The 18,417-nt window shown below is 41.6% G+C and overlaps 1 protein-coding gene across 1 annotated transcript in view; it reads right to left on the bottom strand.

The window, feature by feature from the left end:
- Positions 1-2,038: 2,038 nt before the first annotated feature.
- ISOC1 (isochorismatase domain containing 1) overlaps positions 2,039-18,417 on the bottom strand; it is a 63,444-nt gene continuing 47,065 nt past the window's right edge. Inside the window, exons 3-5 of the mRNA XM_040415983.1 lie at positions 16,963-17,166; positions 10,279-10,395; positions 2,039-2,563 (exon numbers count right to left, since the gene is read on the bottom strand). Coding sequence (XP_040271917.1) covers positions 2,417-2,563; positions 10,279-10,395; positions 16,963-17,166 — 468 coding nt within the window. The 3' untranslated portion in view covers positions 2,039-2,416. The remainder of the gene's footprint in view (positions 2,564-10,278; positions 10,396-16,962; positions 17,167-18,417) is intronic.

Genomic DNA, 18,417 nt, shown 5'->3' with positions numbered 1-18,417 from the left:
TCTGAGCATACAGCCCATATTGGAGATTTTCTCCTACATCTGGACCAACAGCTTGAATCCACATCTTGTCAATTCCCAGGGTTCATTTTTTTTCAAACTGAATGAATCAATCATTACTGGAGCACAGACCTAACTGCTGCCGCATAGATATGTCCTCTAAATAATACAGAGGATAAACTCGCCTTAGTATTTGATCTTGTATTAGTAGTAGTCAGAGAAGTAGACAGCTAAAAAAAACGTACACAAGGATCATGCGTTTTATCCAAGCCCAACATTCAAATTAAAGCACAAATGGGAAGACTGGAGCTTGTCATCTTCTTTAGGACATGTTTTTGGAGAAAACCTGATTATTGTTTTACCTCTAAGCTCCCTTGAGCACAGAGATGGATGGATGCTGCCATAGAAATGAAGGATAGACCATTAATGAGCCCGAGACAAAAAACAGGACATGGGAGAAAAAGGCTGCAGAGATACAAAAGACTTGACTGTCTCCTTATTAATAATAGTCCTTTCTACCTACGTTAGTGGAAGTTTGACGTCCTTAAGGTACAACAATCTTTGGTTCCGAGGTGACCATTGTATTTTGAAACCATTGCAATTTGAGTTAATAACTTTACGGAAAACTAATAATTGGTTCCAAAGCCCCAAATGTCACCCTAAGATGTGAGAAATGAAGATTTAACAAAATAAGCAGATACATGCAAGAACTTGGTTTAACAGACAGCAATAGATGATGAAAGCTGTAAATCATTTTCTATGATGAGGACAGGAGCTTCTTCAGGGTCCTATATAGCACACAGTGTACCAGAAGAATAAAGTGGAGCCCTCCTCCTCATCTGACAACCAAAGGAGCAGCTCATCCTGGAACAGGCAGAGGGCAGTACAGGAGATGTAGTACCACACTGTACTGTAAAGAAGAGATACTAGGCAGCCAATACAGGTTTTACCTGTGAAATGGCCAGGTTGATTGGTTGGGTCTGAGTCATTGTTTGTTGAGTCTAGTTTCTTGTTATGATGATCCAGGAATAACCATTGTAAGGTGAAATATTGTATCCTGAGGTCATTGTATCTTGATGGACCAATGTACAATTATTTTTTAAGCCGAGTTACAGCTGGAATCTAATAGTGCAATATATGAATGCAGGTGACTGCTATAATAATTTGGTTGGTCACATAAAAACCATTCATGTTATGTAAAGTACTTGGATCTTGCAAGTGTTTATGTTTATTTCCAGTAATGACTAAAGAGGCTCTTAAAATCCTGTTCCTATACATGGTCATGCATCCCTAAGCCCACATTTAAGGCTGTATCAGACAGCCCAATTCTGAAAGCGCTCATCAGAAAGGAAGCGTTCCTTCCTGGCAATCGCCTGCTCGCTAGTGGAGGAAACCTCTGCTATTACATGCAGAGATCTCTTCAACAGCATGGGAGGAGCGATCCTTATACCATCGCTCGTCCCCATGCTGTCCAGGTATTTGCCGGCAGCACATTGTGATTAGACACCCCGATCAGCCACCTGCAAACAATTTTTAAACCAGTCAAAAGATTTGGATTGCCCGATGAACGAGCGCTTGCTGGTTTATCAGGTAATCGGTGGCAGTATTACACTGCCAGATCATTGCTTACGAGCGTTAGCAATGATTGGCCCGACAATCGCCTGGTGTAATGCAGCCTTTAGTACACATATGGCACAATAGGGGTCATTTACATAAGAAACTGGGGCAAAAAAGTTGCAAGCCCATGGTTTGCAACTTTCTGAACACCACTGCTTAAATCTGGGTGCAAGTGGCGTTTAAATGCTGCTTTCGACACTTTCTGAAAAAGGGGAGTGGTGTCGGTGTGGCCCCAGAACACTCTCTCTTAGCAATGCCAGTTTTCTGGCATAAATGCCAGCTGAAATCTACTCCAGCTGGGGTACACTGCAATCTTGGGACTAGGCCTAAATTAATAACATCCTCCGGAGGCACAGGGGATATCTAAGACTGACCTTCATAAATGATCCCCAGTATGTTTTTTTTTTTTTTTACCAATCTGTGGAATATGGACCAAGTGATTGTCGCCTCTTCATGCCATATACCTTTACCAATCATCCAGCCTATACTTATGCAAACTAGACTCCACAATCTACAGAGTCCTGCAAGTTGCTCTGAAAATTGACCAAATTGACTGCACACGGTCCTGATCTATCACATATAACTGCTCTCATAGTTAATATCTATAAGAAGCTAGACAACATTACAATATTCACTTCATTTGACACGCAGGCAAACAATAATTTAGTTTACGGAGGAGTCCGTGAAGATATTGGAGTCGTTAGTTTGCTCCAAAGTATAATCATGCAGTTCTGTAATTATTCTGTACTGGAAAATACAACGAGTAAATGGAATCCAATTAGGAGAGTCATTTCATTTGTAGTTAAACTTTAGAAAGGAGTCCTGACTCGGGAGCACTTGCTTTAATAAGGTTTTGGATTTCTTTGAACTTTGGATGGTCCTTATCAGCAACCAACTGCAGGAGTACAGCCTCGCTTGTGGTGATTATGATTCCATTCCTTGCAAGGCGCTGAAAAACAGAAAGGTGCAAGCATGAAAGAAAATATAGTATACATCATGGTGCACTGTGAATGTTTACATGGTGTGTTCAATAAAAACATGGTAACATTTAATTCTTTGTGTGTTATTAGTTTAAGCAGACTGATTGTCTATTGTTGTGACTTAGATGAAGATCAGATCACATTTTATGACCAATTTGTGCAGAAATCCATATCATTCCAAAGGGTTCACATACTTTTTCTTGCAACTGTAGATAGCTGTTGGGCGACTGCTATTTTTCCCAACTTCTCATACACAAGCATACTCAATGTTCTCTTTGGGGATAGGAGAATAGTCTGCTGCTAGGCACATTTGACAACATTCTCCCATGAGAACTAGAACAAGGCTTCTAGGGCTGCACTGTAGGAGAGCTTAGCGCTGGCATGCTCCTAGAAAGCAGCGGTGTGATCTCATGTGGAAGCACAAAAAAAATCTGGGGAAGGAGTGGTATCAGTATTGTGCTCACCTGGGTTGAATGTGAACACTACATTGATGTCACTAAAGTATGGTATCCCTGGTGCTGGTTCCTATTGTGTGGGGGTTTGGAGTGCCTGAGCATTTTGTATTAAAAGGGGGAAAAAAAAAAGAGCATGGCACTCACACATAATGATTAGGCCCAAAAGGACTAGAATGTGTTCCCCAGATATCCAGGCTTAAAGAGCTCTCATTTAGGTCAATTTCACACGTGTGTATTCAGTCTGGGAAACACGCTAGATGCGAGTGCTGTATTTTCTGGACTGAACACTGCTGCTCTGACGTGAGCTCACTGCATCATAATGACTTCTGATGCCGTGCGTTCCTGCTTTACTGTAGGTCTTCTGCACTGTAGGGACGGTACCAGGGTGGATAAAAATAAATGATTTTTATAATTAAATTTTTTTTTAATTTAAATCGGATTTCTTTTTATATAAAATGCTTTTTGAGGAAAATATATTATCATCCAAAGGTTATTCCATCATGAAATAAAGATTCGTTTTTTAATTATGTAGAATAAGGCTGTACGTGGACTCCCATATTGTTTAATGGATCAGGCAGTGGCTGAGGGACAGACAACAGAGGGTTGTAGTCAATGGAGTATATTCAGACCATGGTCTTGGTACCAGGGGGGTACCTCAGGGATCTGTTCTGGGACCCATATTGTTTAATATCTTTAGCAGCAAAATTGCAGAAGGCCTCGATGATAAGGTGTCTTTTTGCTGATGACACAAAGATTTGTAACAGGGTTGATGTTCCTGGAGGGATACACCAAATGGAAAAGGATTTAGGAAAACTAGAGGAATGGTCAAAAATCGGGCAACTAAAATCTAATGTTCATAAGTGCAAGATAATGCACCTGGGGCGTAAAAACCCAAGAGCAGAATATAAAATCAGTGATACAGTCCTAACCTCAGTATCTGAGGAAAGGGATTTAGGGATCATTATTTCAGAAGACTTAAAGGTAGGCAGACAATGTCACAGAGCAGCAGGAAATGCTAGCAGAATGCTTGGGTGTATAGGGAGAGGCATTACCTGTAGAAAGAGAGAGGTGCTCATGCCGCTCTACAGAGCACTAGTGACACCTCATTTGGAGTATTGTGCGCAGTACTGGAGACCATATCTCCAGAAGGATATTGATACTTTGGAGAGAGTTCAGAGAAGAGCTACTAAACTGGTACATGGATTGCAGGATAAAACTTACCAGGAAAGATTAAAGGACCTTAACATGTATAGCTTGGAAGAAAGACGAGACAGGGGGGATATGATAGAAACTTTTAAATACATAAAGGGAATCAACAAGGTAAAAGAGGAGAGAATATTTTAAAGAAGAAAAACTGCTACAAGAGGACATAGTTTTAAATTAGAGGGGCAAAGGTTTAAAAGTAAAATCAGGAATTATTACTTTACTGAGAGTAGTGGATGCATGGAATAGCCTTCCTGCAGAAGTGGTAGCTGCAAATACAGTGAAGGAGTTTAAAGCATGCATGGGATAGGCATAAGGCCATCCTTCATATAAGATAGGGCCAGGGGCTATTCATAGTATTCAGTATATTGGGCAGACTAGATGGGCCAAATGGTTCTTATCTGCCAACACATTCTATGTTTCTATATGTGTAATTTTTTGGGTAAATAAATTCCATTAATCCATTCACAACGTCATGCTCTTCCAGGGGTTTTTGTAAGATTATTGGGCAGTTTCTCTGCCTACAAGATATTATCACAGATGCTTGGTTTACTTTTGCAGTTCTCAAAACTGAATTTGACTCAGCAGAGATCACATGCCTCTTCTTCACAGCAAAAATGTTATAACACGAACAGAGTTGAGAAAAAGACCTTAATCCTAACTTCTACAAACCTATGAATGCAGAATCAATCTAATCAAACTAATATGAAAAGTTGTTATTCTAAAAATCTTCATCTACTTGCATATTATAAGTTATACCAGCAAGAATTAGTCTTTATGTAGAAAACTATGATTTAAATCAAGCCTTACTGACTAGTGATTTAAATCGTGATTTAAATCATTTTGATTTAAATCAAATCCACCCTGGACGGTACTGAGTAAAGTTACAATACACAAAACAGAGTTACAATAAAAATAAAATAGTTGCTGGAATGGTCCTGAATTTTCACAGACAGTCCCAACAAATTAGGCTTCACCAGGCTTGACAATGAGTGGGGTTTATGAAAAACCCAGCCAGAACTGAGTGTTCTCAGAAAGGTATGGGACGCCCTATGTTCGTAAGTATGCAACTATAAAGTAATAAACATTCAAGAACAACCAGCACACCAATTACGGATCATGTCTACTCTGCAGCCCGCATTATATCAGCATACCTCACAAGTCAGGGGGTAGAACAACATCTGCTGCCCAATGCAGAGCAGCTCCAACAAGATTATTAATTGTGAGCATTCCAAGCCAGAATATCTGATAGCCCCTCAGGCCTAATCATTATGTGTGACCTACTACTACTCTAGGAAGCGCACATTTCTTCTTTCCATTATAGTGCACGAATGCTGAGATGGAAAGAACGGAGGCCCTCAAAAACAAAATTAGCTTGGTACTGAAGGGATTAAATAGCAAATATAAAAATAGCATTTTCAGTAAAAAAAAATCTACTGTATCAGAAAGCTTTAGCTCTGCAGCATATAAACCACCTTTACCTCTAATCCTCTGCCATTTACACAAATCTAAATGCCATTTTGTGCAATGATTTCACAGTGCACAGCAAATGATGCATGGATTTTGCCCGCAGTGTGTGCCTTTCAAAGCTGTAAATGTCAGCGCAGTGTGTATTCAGAGGATTCAATTTGCCCTTATGCCACAATAATTTAGTCGCTTAGTGTAGAAACTAGCTGGGGGCACAGACGGCAAGGTCTTATCGCAATTTAGCTGGGTCATTCAAAGCTCTAATGCTTCTACCCACTTTCACCATCTCAAACTGGCATATATCAGCTAGCAAACTGCTCATCGCTGGTTCTGACACTGGAAAGAATACATTATCTTTACAATATAACAGGATAATAAATCAGAGCAACTTCAACAAATTCTACAAACCTTCAGCCCAGTTATTTAACCACCAGCTATAACCTACATTTTGGTTTTAATAACCCCCAGTGGGAAGCATGTGGAGAAAGCTATGCCGATGTATGATGTGGGACTTTTCCACTAAAAGAGTGATATTCGTATAAAAGTGCTGGAAACAATATAAAGTGAAACTCTGCTGCTTAAACGGAAAACCTTTGCTTCAGAATCAATCACTGCTGTGTAAAAAATGTCATCAAATGTAAATCGGATCTATCATTCATAATATGCTGCCCTAGTTGAAGGGGTTGTATGGGAGCAACAACAAAAACAAAAAAAAATTGGCCAAGAGGAAGAAATTGCACAAAATCATAAAAAAACATTACTCATCTACCTCAACGCTCTTATGACCCTACAGGAACGATATCAAGTCAACTAACATGATCGCCGCAGCCAATCACTGGCATCAGTGGTGATGTTAGGATGAATGCTATGCGGCCGATAAGCCCAGCGATTGCCTGCAGCAGTCATGAGAATAATGTACATCAAGACATAGCTATAGTTCCAGCGGGGACCAACAAGTGGAAGTTTAAAAGATGAAAAGTGATTTTATTTTTATTTTTTATACCATTTTCTGCTCTTATTAAAGTTTATTAAAATCCCAACCCAGACAACTCCTTTCAGCTCTAGGTGGTCAGAGAGCGTAGCTTGTGCATACACCAGGCCCTCTCATTTTCTAGCTGGATTCATAAAACGATCATTGTAATATCAGGCCAGAAAACTTATAAAAAGGACTGTACAGCCATTATGATATGGCTTTCAAAAAAAGTACATCAGCCTCACCAGGTCTAACAGCTATTTAATAATGAAAGCAATCTGGACTGTGAAATCTAGTGGCACAGATCCTATTTAATACCACACTAGAAAGAAGGTAGCAGACTGGTGCCGTTAGTCCTCTGTATCTATCAAGACAGCACTCTCCCCCTCCCCCCATCTTTAACTGTGTATAGTGAGGTGGCTGTCTCAGGGCTTGTTTTATGTGGGAGAAATGCTATTTTTTGGCATTGTTTGAGTAATTGTTTTTGCTGTGGATATATATATATAAAAAATGATTTTGGTGTATTTATTTTATTTGTTTTTTACGCTATTCATGTTTAACACGAAATAATCTGATAATCAATTTCTTTGGATTATTATGAATATTATCAACATGTGTATTTTTATTTTACAGTAAATAATGGTGATTTTTGTGTGTGAAAGTGTGGAATATGCTAATACATTATACACCACATCACTACAACAGAGGCTGCTGTTAGGACAACTGTGGATCGCTCCCCCGCTCTCTGATTGGGTAAGTGAGAAACCTGGTGACCCCACTGGAGGTGGAGACCACTTTGATCATGCTGCGATAGACCGCGGCATGATCAAAGGGTTAACAGCTGAGGTCGGAATGTCCTCCGACAATGGCTGTGAAGCGCAGGAAGTGCTAAGAAGGCATGTTGTTAGTAACAGACGGTTCTTAATGTGTTCCGGCTGCTTTTAAGGCCTCCTCATCTGGGGACTTGATTACAATATTTTCCAATATTATAGTAAAAGAACAGGTTTATTGGGGAAAACTGTACAACTGAAAGTAGGCTCCAGGCCACCACTAGCCTGGATGGAAGATATGATACAGTTGGGCATGGAGGAATATAGGTTCCATATGGTATCATTCTGCACTTTTGCTCACAGAAGCTGGCATCCCAACTGGTCCCATAAATACTAAATTGGCAATAAATCTGGCGATCTTCTAGATTTAAAGTGGGGGGTTCAGTCAGCACAACCCTGTATGCAGGTGCACATCGCTATGGCGAAATACACATACAAACGCAAAAACACAAATGCAATAGCACTCTGTAACCAGCACTCTGCCCTGCCTCCATGCTGGATGTTGAATGAGGCATTGGTGTACATTTTGGCCAAAGCGTAATAAGCCACTCACCACGTCAAGGTCGCCTCTATGAGTGGTCCCTAACACTAGTACCTACCAGTTATGGGCAATGATAGCCACACAAAGTCCAGGGAGCGCAGGTACATCATGCACGCCAGGCACACTCTGCTTTTAACCCCGTCCGGTGCCGTGACAGCTTTCATCGGATCCAGGGATGCAAGTACCAACATGCATGCTGAGCCCACTATAAACTTCTCCTGGAGCCAAATGGCTACTGGTAGGCGCTGTAAAAGTAGACTCAGTTTTATACTGACTTTAAAACCAGCCTCCAGGGCAGACTAACTGGTCAGGTTTGAATGACTGCATGGCGATCGCCACGCCTCCAATATATACTACAAAGAAAAAATGTGGGGGGTTCAGTCAGCACAACCCTGTATGCAGGTGCACATCGCTATGGCGAAATACACATACAAACGCAAAAACACAAATGCAATAGCACTCTGCAACCAGCACTCTGCCCTGCCTCTATGCTGGATGTTGAATGAGGCAGGTTCCATATGGTATCCTTCTGCACTTTTGCTCACAGAAGCTGGCATCCCAACTGGTCCTATAAATACTCAATTGGCAATAAATCTGGCGATCTTCTAGATTTACTTCTGCTAAGTGCCTGGATATGGTCCAGGCAGAGACAAGGGTGTGTAATGAAGGTGCAACATGTGTCTGGATGGTGGACAATAAAACTGTGGGAGCTGCTCCTGCTTGTTGGCGGATCAAATGACCTTTTCTACTGGTTGCCTGTCTGGGCCATCCAGAGCCCTCACGTTACTGCTCCCAACACCTCCTAACAGCTGAGTCAGAACCGCGTAGATGGCAGGCACTTCACCGATTAAATGACCATCCTGCTTCTCTCAGTCCATCAATATGCCCCCAGTTGAAGTCTATCAACTGAACAAAATGTCTTCACATACATCGCAGAGGCAGGTCTAACAGTCAACAATTTCTCACCAAGTACACTACACAAAAGTAGCCTCTGAGAGCCTTTTTATAGGGCAGCAGGGGAAGCATTTTTAATCCTCTTTTTGCAAGATCCAGTGTCTAACCTAATACTAATCTAATCTTGTGGCAAGAACCAGTGTCTAATCAGAATGCACCTGTAAGCAAGCATTTATGAATCAGTGGGACATAACAGCACATTGAATTTTGCAGAAAGCTGACATTTCTACCTGGATGCAGAAGCACACGGAAACATCTCTGTGTGCTTCCGCATCCATACTGCAAAACATGGGAAATATCCTAAACTACGTCAAAACATTTGGACCACAGACCCATTGAAGTCAATGGGTCTGCACTGTGATGCGGTGTGTACACAGTCAGTATCTGTGTTTTGCAGATCAGTGGTTTGTTGAAAGCAAAACAATTATGGTTGTTTGAACTCACCCCAAGTCCTTATTTACACAGTCAGTGATTTCTATTAGTGATTGTGAGTAAAGACAGGTGAAGAGTAGTGTTGAGCGAACTTGTGTTTTAAGTTCGGCGTCTAAAGTTCGGGTTCGGGTCATGGAAGAATCGCTATGGATTCTAAATTCCGTTATGGTCTGTGGTAGCAGAATCCATAACGCGATTCTTCGATAACCCGAACTTTAGAAGCCGAACTTAAACACAAGTTCACTCAACACTAGCGAAGATCTTTCCCTTATGTCTGTAGAGGCTCCACTCCTGGTTTTGGCTCACAATTACTGACCAAAACACTGACGTGTGGATAAAGCCTTAGGGCTAGTTCACACGACCGTGCCGTTTTTTGAGGTCCGCAAATAACGGATGCCGCCCGTGTGCCTTCTGCAATTTGCGGAAAGGAACAGGAGGCCCATTATAAAAATGCCTATTCTTGTCCGCAAAACGGACAAGAATAGGACAGGAGAACGGAGCAACAGATGCGGACAGCACACAGAGTGCTGTCCGCATCTTTTGTGGACCCATTGAAATAAATGGTTCCATATACGGAACGCAGAAAACTGTCCGTATACAGAACGCAAAATACGTTTGTGTGAACGAGCCCTTAGTCTGAGAGAACAAGCACCAGTGTGTTATGTCTGTTATACAGCTACGCGAAAACTGCCTTTTCAGCGTCAATTACCAGCACTATAGTTATATGTGTATTCCAGTGCTCAACAAGCCAACATTTTCTATAACACCAGTAAACCTAGAAAATTAAGAATTGAGTGAATGCCATTAATACAAAGAAGTGCATTCTTACCTCTAAAGCAAACATCCTATCCATCATGCTCCTTGATGAAGACGCATCTGCCACAATATGAACTTCTACCCCTCGGCCAATCAGATCCAGTGCAGTTTGTTGAATACATACATGAGTCTAAAGACACAAAAATGTAGATTATTAGAAGTCAGTAGTTTGAAAAAGTTATACGAGAAAATAAAAGCTCCATTTAAGGGAAGATTTCTGATAAAGTATTAAAGAGCAGCTATTATCACATACAACTAGAAGTTTATCAATTTCGGGGTTACCACAACATATGCCCATGAGTGTCCCTTCTGTGGTCTCTTTTCCTTCTGTTGTCCTACTTGACCACTAAGCAGCACCTTGAGGACTCGTATCATATCTAGTTTCCTTTCAGACACCTTCTGATTAATTACCAATGTGTTAAGAAAAAGTAAAGGACCACTGAAGCCAGAATCAAAACCAATAAAAAAACTATACCATGATCTCCTTTAGAGATAAGCGAATTTCCACTTATGAAATTCGTTTGCACTTCGCTTGTTGGTAAAAGGTGAATTGCATTATGGATTCAGTTACCACGGACCATAACACATTTAACATAGTAACATAGTACATAAGGCCGCAAAAAGACATTTGTCCATCCAGTTCGGCCTGTTATCCTGCAAGTTGATCCAGAGGAAGGCAAAAAAAAACTGTGAGGTAGAAGCCAATTTTCCTCACTTTAGGGGAATAAAAAATTCCTTCCCGACTCCAATCAGGCAATCAGAATAACTCCCTGGATCAACGACCCCTCTCTAGTAGCTATAGCCTGTAATATTATTACACTCCAGAAATACATCCAGGCCCCTCTTGAATTCCTTTATTGTACTCACCATCACCACCTCCTCAGGCAGAGAGTCCCATAGTCTCACTGCTCTTACCGTAAAGAATCCTCTTCTATGTTTGTGTACAAACCTTCTTTCCTCCAGACGCAGAGGATGTCCCCTCGTCACAGTTACAGTCCTGGGGATAAATAGATGATGGGATAGATCTCTGTACTGCCCCCTGATATATTTATACATATTAATTAGATCTCCCCTCAGTCGTCTTTTTTCTAAAGTGAATAACCCTAATTTTGATAATCTTTCAGGGTACTGTAGTTGCCCCATTCCAGTTATTACTTCAGTTGCCCTCCTCTGGACCCTCTCCAGCTCTGCTATGTCTGCCTTGTTTACAGGAGCCCAGAACTGTACACAGTACTCCATGTGTGGTCTGACTAGCGATTTGTAAAGTGGTAGGACTATGTTCTTATCACGGGCATCTATGCCCCTTTTGATGCAACCCATTATCTTATTGGCCCTGGCAGCAGCTGCCTGACACTGGTTTTTGCAGCTTAGTTTGCTGTTTATTAAAATTCCTAGATACTTTTCCATGTCAGTGTTACCGAGTGTTTTACCATTTAGTATGTACGGGTGACTTGCATTATTCCTTCCCATGTGCATAACTTTACATTTGTCAGTGTTAAACCTCATCTGCCACTTATCTGCCCAAGCCTCCAATCTATCCAGATCCCTCTGTAGTAGTATACTGTCCTCTTCAGTGTTAATTACTTTACACAGTTTAGTGTCATCTGCGAAAATTGATATTTTACTATGCAAGCCTTCTACAAGATCATTAATAAATATATTGAAGAGAATAGGGCCCAATACTGACCCCTGAGGTACCCCACTAGTGACAGTGACCCAATCTGAGTGTGTACCGTTAATAACCACCCTCTGTTTTCTATCACTCAGCCAGTTACTTACCCACATATAGACGTGTTCTCCCAGTCCGAGCATTCTCATTTTATATACTAACCTTTTATGTGGTACAGTGTCAAATGCTTTGGAGAAGTCCAGATATACACGACATCCATTGATTCGCGGCTGTCAAGTCTAGAACTTACCTCCTCATAGAAACTGATTAAATTAGTTTGGCATGACCGATCCCTCACGAAGCCATGCTGATATGGTGATATTTGCTTATTTCCGTTGAGATGCTCTAAGATAGCATCTCTCAGAAAACCTTCAAACAGTTTACCCACAACAGATGTTAAACTTACCGGCCTATAGTTTCCAGGCTCTGTTTTTGGACCCTTTTTGAATATTGGCACCACATTTGCCATGCCTTTAGAGGCATTCCGTCATAATAGAAGTCTATGGGCTGCATAACTGATCTGTCCCGTTTTTGTTATGTAGGAGAGGACTCCCCTGCATAATGGAAACGGGACGGATCCGCTTTGCAGCCCATAGACTTCTATTATGACAGAATAAATAATGGAATGCCTCTAAATGCATTCCGTCATAGTCCGTGGTAACTTAATCCTTAACACGATTCAACTTTTACCAACAAACGAAGTGTGAACGAATTTCAAAATATGAAATTCCCTCATCTCTAATCTCCTTATGTGTCTTGAGAGTTTATTACTCAGCTTTCTCAGACTGCTGAATTCAACATTTGCCTACTTATGTAGAGATAAAAACCACCATATAGGTTGACCAACTTGCCATTCAGGATCCTGGAAAAGCTGGGTGATGACACAGTGCAGTTGTATTGGCGACAAAAGATTATGTTGCTCTGGTACCATATGATGGATTCACAATGTATCAGGGCAGCATTGAATGTATTTTATAAAACCAATGTGTCCCTTGTTACGGCCCCGTAGAGATTGCTATCCAGCTTTTCCAAAACGCAGAATGGCAGATCAGACTGTTTATGAATTGGTAAATTTCCAGGATTACAGAAACCTAGCTAGATTTGATAACCAGGGGCATGGAAAAATTAAGTAAAAATCCCAGTGACAAACTCTTTACACGGTAGCTAGGCAGATTTGTAATTCAAGACCCCGGGAAACCTGGGTAATACATTACGTGGAGCTGCAATAGGGACTGCTAAATACCAAATCTACCTAAATAAATCCCCCTCCTCACTGCCTTTTGGCTGTAATAGAAAATGCAGAATAATAAATCTACCAAGACAAATCCCCCTCCTCACTCCTAAAAAGTGCCATAGATAGGAAGATTAGCCTCTCGGGGTCCTGGGAATGCTAATTTATGTGCACAATGTAAGGGTAAAAGTATCTGGACAGTGTGTAACGATCCACAAGATCTGTAATCCAGCTTTCCCACACTGATGGATGACAGATTTGCCTAGATATACAGTGAGAAATCCTCCATGATTATATAGGCAAACGTGACTGCTAACACTCATACCAGACAATCTGCCCGTCTAACGAGGCAGCCAACCACCGATGAACGAGCCATATGCTCGTTCATGGGGTGAAATGATCATTAGTGCAGGCAAATTATATTTTCTGGGCAGCAGATCTTGCTGTCTAAACAACGAAATAATGAGGATGTAAGGACGAGCGATTGCAATAGCCATCCCTCGTTCTCATACTGTGGGGGTGATCGCTGCACGTAAATACAGCACTTCACCTCCACTGAACGAACAGCCGACTGTCAGGAAGGAGCGCTTCCTTCTACACAATCTGCTCATCTGCCTGTGTAAATGCATCTCAACTGCACAGGCAGTGATTAAATTGTCGGGAAAGGTGTCATGTGACAGAGTTGCCAACCCAGTTGGGCCCATTAAAAGCAATGGACACATGGCATACACAGCGGGAGCATTTTCTGGTGTATGTGCAGGATGCACCCTACTATATAGGCCACAAATATAGCACATCTGCTTAGTTGACCTTTTGTAATGCAGGTGGACAGTTCATCTGTGTCAGAATTCTGAACATTCCTTTAAATAAAAATGACTTTCTAGAACGTGAATCAGAGCAAAAATGATGAGCGATTTCAGCTCTGAAGCCTGCAGAACTGTGAATGCACTAGAACTCAGGATCAGTACAAGATAAATAAGGAAATGTATTGTCTATAATACCTTACGAAGATCACTAAAGAGGATTTCTGGGACTTTGATATGGATAGTCTATCTATTCAGGCTCTGTGGACCCTTTAGAGAGGCTCTGTCAACCGGTTCAAGCGTACCCTACCAGGCAGATAGCCTGGAAGGGCTGATGACACAGACAAAAACCATACCTTTATTTCTCATGTAGTAGGTCTGGTATGACCGAAAAAGCTACTTTTAAAAATATGCAAATGAGGACATCGAGCACTCAGAGGCGGGCTTATGTCTTCCTAGCACGGCTTCTGCGACGACCCCGTTCCTTACTAATGCCAGCCTTCTGCACTTACCGGTAATCACACCCCCATGTCCTTTAATTGACAGCGCTAGACCCGGTTTAGGACTGATATCATGCGCCTGTGCACCCGCAACCGCGCAGGCGCGTGCGCACTGGATCTTTTCCTTCCTTCCCGGGTTTGTGTGTATGTCCAGTGCGCACGAGCCATCATGGAAGCGAGTGCGCAAGTGCAGGATAGACCAGAGGGTCCAGCGCTGCCAATCGAAGGACATGGGGGTGTGATTAGGTGCAGAAGGCTGGCATTTGCAAGGAACAGGGGCGTCGCAGAAGCAGTGCTCGGAAGGCATAAGCCAGAGTGCTCAAATTCCTCATTTGCATATTTTTCTAAGTTGCTTTTTCGGCCATACCGGGCCTACTACATGAGAAATTAAGGTATGGGTTTTGTCTGTCATCAGGCTGTCACCAGTAGGGTAGGCTTGAACTGGGTGACAGAGCCTCTTTCGCCCTCCTGCCCAGGCAGTTTTTTGCAAATTTGACATGTTCCACTTTATGAGGTTTGGAACACTTACTTATTCAAGTCCACTGATGAAGAAGGCTGCGGGAATTAAAGCGCCCGAAAAAAATCGTGCGCTAAACTGCCGCACGTGGCAAGAACGTCAGACACAGTCAGCAGCCCTATGAGGAAAAGACAGCAACATTCGCATCGACAGACCGATCCACAAACAGCAGCCCTTCGCAGTCATCACATCCATCTGCAACCGCGCTGCCGGCCCCGTCTATCCATAACCGCACTAAGCATCCACAGCTCACAGAGGATCCTGCGCGGAGACACCTACATAGAAGAACTGACGATCCTCCAGAAAGGTAACAGCGACCAGAGTGGTGGGACGCCACCAGGCACTGGTTCGCTGAAAATAACTTTCGCATAGTTGTGTATACACATACATCGGATCTGGAATGCTGCTGATATATTCTTTTAAACCTGTCACAATTTAGATCTTTGTACTAACTTTTTACTTATTTTAATCAACTGAATCCATCTCAGACTATTGACTATATTTGTCTACTATTCAAAGTTCTACATACCATGATTCTGGACTTATAGCCCAATACAGTGTGTTTTATCATCACTTTTTCACATTATTTTTCTTTATTCATTTATCCATTTTTCTATTTTACACCACCCACTCCTCTCCCTGTACATTGGGAGTGACCTATATTGATAACGTTTTTATTACTACCCAAATAAATATAGTTTTTCTCATATACACACTATCCCTTGTCCTTTGTTGATATCTGCTGGTGACCTCATATAGAGTGCCTGTCTTCCCATGTTCATATACGACTTACTTATTCAAGCCATTCTGAGATTTTTTTCTCGTCACACATTGTACTTTATGACAGTCATAAATTTGAATCAATATATTTCACCTTTATTTATAAAAAAAATCTTAAGTTTACCAAAAAGTTGGAAAAATTTGCAATTTTCCAAATTTCAAATTCTCTGCTTTTAAAATTGAAATTGATCCCTCATAAAATATTACTTAACATTCCCCATGATGTTGGCATCATTTTGTAATGGTCCTTTTATTTTTTTTAGGACGTTTGAAGGCTTAGAATTTTAGAAGGAACTTTTAAAATTTTGAAGAAAATTTCTAAAACCCACTTTTTCAGGACCAGTTCAGGTCTGAAGTCACATTATGAGGCTTACATAGTAGAAACCACTCATAAATGACCCCATTTTAGAAACTGGTTTTACAATTCTTCAAAACTGATTTTACAAACTTTGCTAACCCTTTAGGTGTTCCACAAGAATTAAAGGAAAATTGAGATGAAATTTCTAAATGTCACTTTTTTGGCAGATTTTCCATTTTAATAAATTTTGTCCTGTAACACCTCAAGGGTTAACAGCCAAACAAAACTCTATATTTATTACCCTGATTCTGCAGTTTACAGAAACACCCCTCATGGCTGGATCTTCTCGGCTTCCATAGAAGGCAGGTCCGCGGCATAGAAGGGGTTAATGCGCCAGCATCGGCTCTTACAGAAATGCCGGCAGATACAGCAGGGGCCCGGCTATCAGTGACTGCCGGGCCCCTGCAGTGATCAGGTGCGCACTGCTCCTGTGCCCGCCCGATCACCATGATGTAATAGTACGTCAAATTGTGGCAAAGTCATCTGTCATGTGTCAGGAAGAGGTTAATCAGACTGACAGTAGGATTGGCGAGAGTCAGACCATCACTAATCTGATACTGTTGGCCTATCCTACGGCTAGTCCCCTCTAAAGGGTACCTAAACCTTTGCTGAAAACTCAAAGGTGCAAAAGCTCTGCTCACAGCGCTCTGCATCTTCCACTTTCATTTCTTGTCAAGCATGTAGTGTACAGATCCATAGAACGTACATGGGTTCCGTAATCCACCTACTTGAACTTGCACTTTCTAACACTTGTTCTCTCCAAAATAACTCCAAATACTGTATTACAATAGGAGAGACTGGTAAATGAAACTAAAACCAACAAACAAAGCCCAACTCACCTCAACTCCAAACAGCACAACACTACGAACCCCAGGAATTTCAGCCAGCGCTGCCTCTACTTCTGGTAAAACCATAGAAAATTTGGTCTTTGGGACCACAAGCTTCACTCCGGTTAGGTCAAGTTCTTGCACAGTGCTCCCAAGTCCTTTAGGATACTGTTCTGTGACGATCACTGGTATTCCTAATATACGTGCTCCTTGTAGCTAAGATTAAGACAGTAAAACATTTGGTTAAAGAAACTACAGATGGCAAGATAAAGCAGAAACTTGCAAATCATATATAGGAAGTATACAATGTTATGGCTCACTACTAGTCAATGGAGTCAATTAGCCAAACCAGTAAATAACCTGTACCTTCAGTGATAAGGTAGATATGAGTAGAGCTCTGATAAGTCTATGGCAATCCTTAGATTTGCAAATGCTGCAAAAAGGGCCATATATAATCCCCAATGAACACTTTAAAATAAATATGGAGTGTTTTGAAGTTAAAGGGGTTGTCCAAGATTTTAAGACTGATGGCCTATCCTCCCATCCCCACCGATCAGAGTATCTCTGCTCTTTCGTTGAGCCTGTAACTGCAGTGCTACTCCGATTAATTTCACTGGAAGCAGTGCCGCACTTACCAGTTCTGCCCACTACACAATGGACAGAGCTGCATGGTTCATGTACAGATTTCCAGTATTGAAACTACTCTAAAACAGCTGTGCAGCAAGGGTGGGGGGGGGGCGGGGGTGTAGGCCCCTCACTGACCAGATATTGATGGTCTATCCTGAGGACAGGTCATCAATATTAAATCCCAGGACTACATTTTTAAAGGGAACCCGTCACCAGGATTTTGTGTATAGAGCTGAGGACACGGGTTGCTAGATGGCCGCTAGCACATCCGCAATACCCAGTCCCCATAGCTCTGTGTGCTTTTATTGTGTAAATAAACCGATTTGATACATATGCAAATTAACCTGAGATGAGTCCTGTCCCTGAGATGAGTCACGTACAGGACTCATCTCAGGTTAATTTGCATATGTATCAAATCTTTTTTTTTTGGACACAATAAAAGCACACAGAGCTATGGGGACTGGGTATTGCAGATGTGCTAGCGGCCATCTAGAAAACCATGTCCTCAGCTCTATACACAAAATCCCGGTAACAGGTTCCCTTTAAGACCAGATTGGAAGTATAAAAAAAGAAAATTTTGTGTGTAGCCACTTTCAACTTAACAAAACTTAGATTATCATAGCAGGCAAACAGTAACAATAGGGTAATGAGATGGGTCTATGAATCAAAAATTCAGTTCTGGCTGCTCCTGCTGGACAATCTGCTCCTAGCTGTACCCGTTTCTCACTAGCCACCATACAAGACCCATCTCAGGCACGCATGATGCTGGTCTCCATAGCTTCCTACCTGGTGTAAGTGATCTTTTGATCCTTCACTTGGTTTGGAAGGGAAGGTACAATT

The sequence above is a fragment of the Bufo bufo genome, chromosome 2 (genome assembly GCF_905171765.1).
Source record: "Bufo bufo chromosome 2, aBufBuf1.1, whole genome shotgun sequence".
NCBI lineage: Eukaryota > Metazoa > Chordata > Amphibia > Anura > Bufonidae > Bufo > Bufo bufo.
The sequence above is the reverse complement of the archived record's forward strand: the minus strand, read 5'-3'. Positions and strand labels throughout refer to the sequence as shown.